Genomic DNA, 6,000 nt, shown 5'->3' with positions numbered 1-6,000 from the left:
TCCACTCCTAACGTTACTCCCCTAATAATAATTGAATATGGAATCTTGCAACCGCTAAAGAAAAATGTGAGTACACAAGTTTAAGTTCAACTCAAGTTCAAACCTCTGTTACTCTATTTCATTAGCACTAAAAGTGATTTCCTTTTTTGCATTATTAACTTAGATTGTTATCTTTCAAAAGAGACCAGGCTCATGCATGTGCTATAAGGATAAAAAGCTAAGCTTTGCAAAAAAAGTATGCAGTCCTCAAATTCAAATAAAAAAATTGCCACTTTTCTGCCTGCCTGTTAAGAGGTTAATCATTGTCATTATATTTCATTATATACCATTATGCATCATTAATCATTATATATCATTATTATCATATCTCATTATATATCATTGCATATCATATCTCATTATGTATAATTATGTATCATTGTATATCATTATATATCGTTATATATGATATTATGCTGTTTGTGGAGCTGTCCATTGCCATGAACAGAACAATTAAAATGAAATTAAATGAAATATAGTAGGGATGCCCCGATCACGTTTTTTGCCACCGATACCGATCACCGATCGTCGTGAGCCATATCGGCCGATACCGATCCGATCGTTTTTGATTAAAAAGAAATTAAAAATTATTTTATATAATTTCTTTTTTAATAAAATATATATATTATATAATTAGACTTGTACTTGTATTATCTGCGAGACATCGCCACCACGCAACAAGTCAAAATGCTCGCTATCTGCAAAAAGCTCCACTGTCTGTGTGTACTCTAGTAGCCCTAGCTCCAAAAAGGATTCTCCGGCGCTGCAGCGGGACCCTATTGGTAACGTTATGCTTTGGTCATTTCACATTCAGCAAGCCCTCAGCTCGAATACGCATTCAATCAATGTTATAAGACATTGATATCAGGAGCTTTCTGTAGCTACTGCTAGCCGGCTAGATGACGTTAAGACAACTATTTAGTTCAATCGGACATTTCGTTTTGAACCGTGAACTAACGTCAGCTAACGCAAGCTAACGCAAGCTAACGGAGATATCAACATGCACTACAAGACTTGCTGGAGCATTTGTTGATATCAGGAGCTATCGGTAGCTAGCTGGCTAAATACCGTTAGACAATGCCTACTAAAAGTGAATAGTTGACTGGGTAATTTTGTTTAAACAGTAACGATAGCTAGTTAGCTAACGTTAGCTCAGGTCGAATGCACTATCTAGACTCAGCAGAGGAGGTCCGCCTCCTCTGTGTTTACAAACTCTACACGGGTACGGGCGGGGCTAGGGAGGAGGAGCAGTTTGCAGGTCCTGTGCGTCTGAGACAAGCGAGTGAGATATCCACTTGATCAGTTTCCGCGATCGGCGAATATGACTAATTATCGGAATTCCCCGATCGCATATTTATACTGATTATCGGCCGATAACGATCGGTGGCCGATCGATCGGGGCATCCCTAAAATATAGCATTATGTATCATTGTGTCATTATATATATCATTAATCATTATTATATATAGGCCATCGGCCGCCCTGCTCTCTAAATATTGGCATTAGTCATTGAAATACCCATATTGGTCGACCACTAGTGTTGGTGTGTGTGTGTTTGTCCTGAGACAGGATGGGCGTGCCTGCTCTGGGTGCTACATGGGAATGTGAGGCCTTGATAACAATCACACACACGCGCACACGCACACATTCTCTCTCTCTCCCTCTCCCTCTCTCTGTCTTTCTATCTTTATCTGTTTCTCTCTATAAATATATATATCTGTATCTCTCTCTCTCTGAGTGGTGGTGTTTTCTTGACGTAGTGAGACCACATAGAGACAGTAGAACAATAATAGAAGCTGATAGTCTGAAGACAATAGAACAATATAGAAGCTGATAGTCTGAAGACAATAGAACAATAATAGAAGCTGATAGTCTGAAGACAGTAGAACAATAATAGAAGCTGATAGTCTGAAGACAATAGAACAATATAGAAGCTGATAGTCTGAAGACAATAGAACAATATAGAAGCTGATAGTCTGAAGACAATAGAACAATATAGAAGCTGATAGTCTGAAGACAGAAGAACAATAATAGAAGCTGATAGTCTGAAGACAATAGAACAATATAGAAGCTGATAGTCTGAAGACAATAGAACAATAATAGAAGCTGATAGTCTGAAGACAGAAGAACAATAATAGAAGCTGATAGTCTGAAGTAGGGCTGAGCCCAAACATTCGGACCTTCGTTCGTTACATTGGCGTTCAAATTCTAAATCAACATTTGAATCTTAAATTTTTTTTTGATCCACTTTTTCTCCCATTTTCTATTTTTCGCCCATCCCAATTTTCGTATCGTCCAATTCAACCCTCCCCTGTCTTTGAACGCTGTTTCTTGCCTCCCACAAGCCGGCTGCAATGTGGACTAAGTCATACTGTAGCACGAGTCCCCTCCGATACTCGAGGTGACAGTCACTCGGGGGGGTAGTACGAATCAGCGCCGCTTCGCACCCAAAAGGGGTGTGTCCGTCTGAGTGAGAACACCCCCGTCCCCCCCCCCGTCCCCGGGGGCGCTGATTCGACCCCGAAAGGTGAGTGAGAAAGGCCCCTTAGTGTGGACGACCAGCTAAACTGAAAGCAATGTGGAGCGCTGGGCTCGAACAGGGAGGCGAACCTGTTCGAGCCCAGTCTCCAGTATTCATGGTGAGCGCCTTGCCCACTGCACCACGTAGCCGCCCGATGAATCTTTAATTTAATACATTTTTCTTTTTTATTATTATATATTTTCTATTATATATATTTTTATGTGTATTCATTCTGTTTAAACCAATGGGGGTAAATATTAGATTAGATTAGATAAAGATTAGGCTACATGGCGAGCTCCCGTAGCTCACCGCGTACCTCGGCGCTATTTCTGCGTCGGGGACAACCGTGCTCGTCACGGATCTGGGGTACACGAGTTCGATTCCCGGACCCGCCGTATTTTCTCAGAGTGTCTTCCCCTACTCTACATCCCATTCAACCTGTTTCTGTCGGTCATGCTTGACCAGAAAAAGCGATAAACGCTAAAAAAAAAAAGTAAAAAAAAAAAAAAAAAGATTAGGCTACACTAATATTATACTATATTAGTATATGACTCGTCATAACATTTTTACTAAAACATTTATCATAAATGATGTAGCCTGTCTGCATCCGCTCGGCGCTCCATCAAGACGTCACCATCACTTTCGTACCAACCGTGCCCTTATTGGATTATTTATGTTGACGAAACTGACGAGTTATATTCAAGTTGATTTAATAAAAAAAAATACTAATTTAAGCGCATACAGTATCTGCGATCTCCTAATAAAACAAGTCATTAGAATAATATAAGCCTACTGTTCATTCATTACGCACGTAGGCTATACAGTAGGCTATACAGTATGCACGTGTGCGAGCTGCAGCAGGTGGCCAGCAGTGCCCAACAAGACGGTGGTATAAATATGGAATATTAATACAGTCTAGTCGACTCCACTATAGCTATAGTGTGCTGTAGAACTGTAGTACACCTGTTTTTAGACACCTGTTTTTACACCGGTTTTTAGACACCTGCTTTGATCTCAACACGCTCTTATTGACATTGATAGATATGATTTAGTTGGATTTTATCATGTGCTTATTTTTAACCCATGATGCAGACATAAGTGAAACTGAATGTGTGAACTGTCAACATCTGTATGCTGTGTGAGCTGTGAGACACCCTGAATTTCCCCAAAGGGATTAATAAAGTATCTATCTATCTATCTAGCAACTGTAGTAGTACTGTAGGCCCAAACTGTAGTAGTACTGTAGGCCAGACTGTAGTAGTACTGTAGGCCCAACTGTAGTAGTACTGTAGGCCCAACTGTAGTAGTACTGTAGGCCAGACTGTAGTAGAACTGTAGGCCAGACTGTAGTAGTACTGTAGGCCAGACTGTAGTAGTACTGTAGGCCAGACTGTAGTAGTACTGTAGGCCAGACTGTAGTAGTACTGTAGGCCAGACTGTAGTAGTACTGTAGGCCAGACTGTAGTAGTACTGTAGGCCAGACTGTAGTAGTACTGTAGGCCCGACTGTAGTAGTACTGTAGGCCAGACTGTAGTAGTACTGTAGGCCAGACTATAGTAGTAATGTAGGCCAGACTGTAGTAGTACTGTAGGCCAGACTGTAGTAGTACTGTAGGCCAGACTGTAGTAGTACTGTAGGCCCAAACTGTAGTAGTACTGTAGGCCAGACTGTAGTAGTACTGTAGGCCAGACTGTAGTAGTACTGTAGGCCAGACTGTAGTAGTACTGTAGGCCCGACTGTAGTAGTACTGTAGGCCCAACTGTAGTAGTACTGTAGGCCAGACTGTAGTAGTACTGTAGGCCCGACTGTAGTAGAACTGTAGGCCCGACTGTAGTAGTACTGTAGGCCCAACTGTAGTAGTACTGTAGGCCAGACTGTAGTAGTACTGTAGGTCAGACTGTAGTAGTACTGTAGGCCAGACTGTAGTAGTACTGTAGGCCAGACTGTAGTAGTACTGTAGGCCAGACTGTAGTAGTACTGTAGGCCCGACTGTAGTAGAACTGTAGGCCCGACTGTAGTAGTACTGTAGGCCAGACTGTAGTAGTACTGTAGGCCCGACTGTAGTAGTACTGTAGGCCAGACTGTAGTAGTACTGTAGGCCAGACTGTAGTAGTACTGTAGGCCAGACTGTAGTAGTACTGTAGGCCAGACTGTAGTAGTACTGTAGGCCAGACTGTAGTAGTACTGTAGGCCAGACTGTAGTAGTACTGTAGGCCAGACTGTAGTAGTACTGTAGGCCCGACTGTAGTAGTACTGTAGGCCAGACTGTAGTAGTACTGTAGGCCAGACTGTAGTAGTACTGTAGGCCAGACTGTAGTAGTACTGTAGGCCCAGACTGTAGTAGTACTGTAGGCCCGACTGTAGTAGTACTGTAGGCCAGACTGTAGTAGTACTGTAGGCCCAACTGTAGTAGAACTGTAGGCCAGACTGTAGTAGTACTGTAGGCCCAACTGTAGTAGTACTGTAGGCCCAAACTGTAGTAGTACTGTAGGCCAGACTGTAGTAGTACTGTAGGCCAGACTGTAGTAGTACTTTAGGCCAGACTGTAGTAGTACTGTAGGCCAGACTGTAGTAGTACTGTAGGCCCAACTGTAGTAGTACTGTAGGCCAGACTGTAGTAGTACTGTAGGCCCGACTAGTAGTAGTACTGTCTGTAGGCCCAACTGTAGTAGTACTGTAGGCCAGACTGTAGTAGTACTGTAGGCCCAAACTGTAGTAGTACTGTAGGCCAGACTGTAGTAGTACTGTAGGCCCGACTAGTAGTAGTACTGTCTGTAGGCCCAACTGTAGTAGTACTGTAGGCCAGACTGTAGTAGTACTGTAGGCCAGACTGTAGTAGTACTGTAGGCCAGACTGTAGTAGTACTGTAGGCCCAGACTGTAGTAGTACTGTAGGCCAGACTGTAGTAGTACTGTAGGCCCAGACTGTAGTAGTACTGTAGGCCCAGACTGTAGTAGTACTGTAGGCCAGACTGTAGTAGTACTGTAGGCCAGACTGTAGTAGTACTGTAGGCCCAGACTGTAGTAGTACTGTAGGCCCAACTGTAGTAGTACTGTAGGCCCAAACTGTAGTAGTACTGTAGGCCAGACTGTAGTAGTACTGTAGGCCCAGACTGTAGTAGTACTGTAGGCCAGACTGTAGTAGTACTGTAGGCCAGACTGTAGTAGTACTGTAGGCCAGACTGTAGTAGTACTGTAGGCCAGACTGTAGTAGTACTGTAGACCAGACTGTAGTAGTACTGTAGGCCCGACTGTAGTAGTACTGTAGGCCAGACTGTAGTAGTACTGTAGGCCCAGACTGTAGTAGTACTGTAGGCCAGACTGTAGTAGTACTGTAGGCCAGACTGTAGTAGTACTGTAGGCCAGACTGTAGTAGTACTGTAGGCCCAACTGTAGTAGTACTGTAGGCCAGACTGTAGTAGTACTGTAGGCCCAACTGTA

General features: G+C 43.1%; 1 protein-coding gene across 1 annotated transcript in view; it reads left to right on the top strand.

Moving 5' to 3' along the window:
* Positions 1–3,397: 3,397 nt before the first annotated feature.
* The window catches only part of ralgapa1 (Ral GTPase activating protein catalytic subunit alpha 1), a gene marked incomplete at its 5' end in the record, with an annotated part of 173,748 nt that continues 171,145 nt past the window's right edge, over positions 3,398–6,000 (top strand). Inside the window, 1 exon segment of the mRNA XM_084308555.1 lies at positions 3,398–3,449. Within this exon segment, the coding sequence (XP_084164681.1) occupies positions 3,398–3,449 (52 nt within the window).

Source organism: Notolepis coatsorum (genome assembly GCF_963971535.1).
Source record: "Notolepis coatsorum genome assembly, chromosome: 2".
NCBI lineage: Eukaryota > Metazoa > Chordata > Actinopteri > Aulopiformes > Paralepididae > Notolepis > Notolepis coatsorum.
The sequence above is the reverse complement of the archived record's forward strand: the minus strand, read 5'-3'. Positions and strand labels throughout refer to the sequence as shown.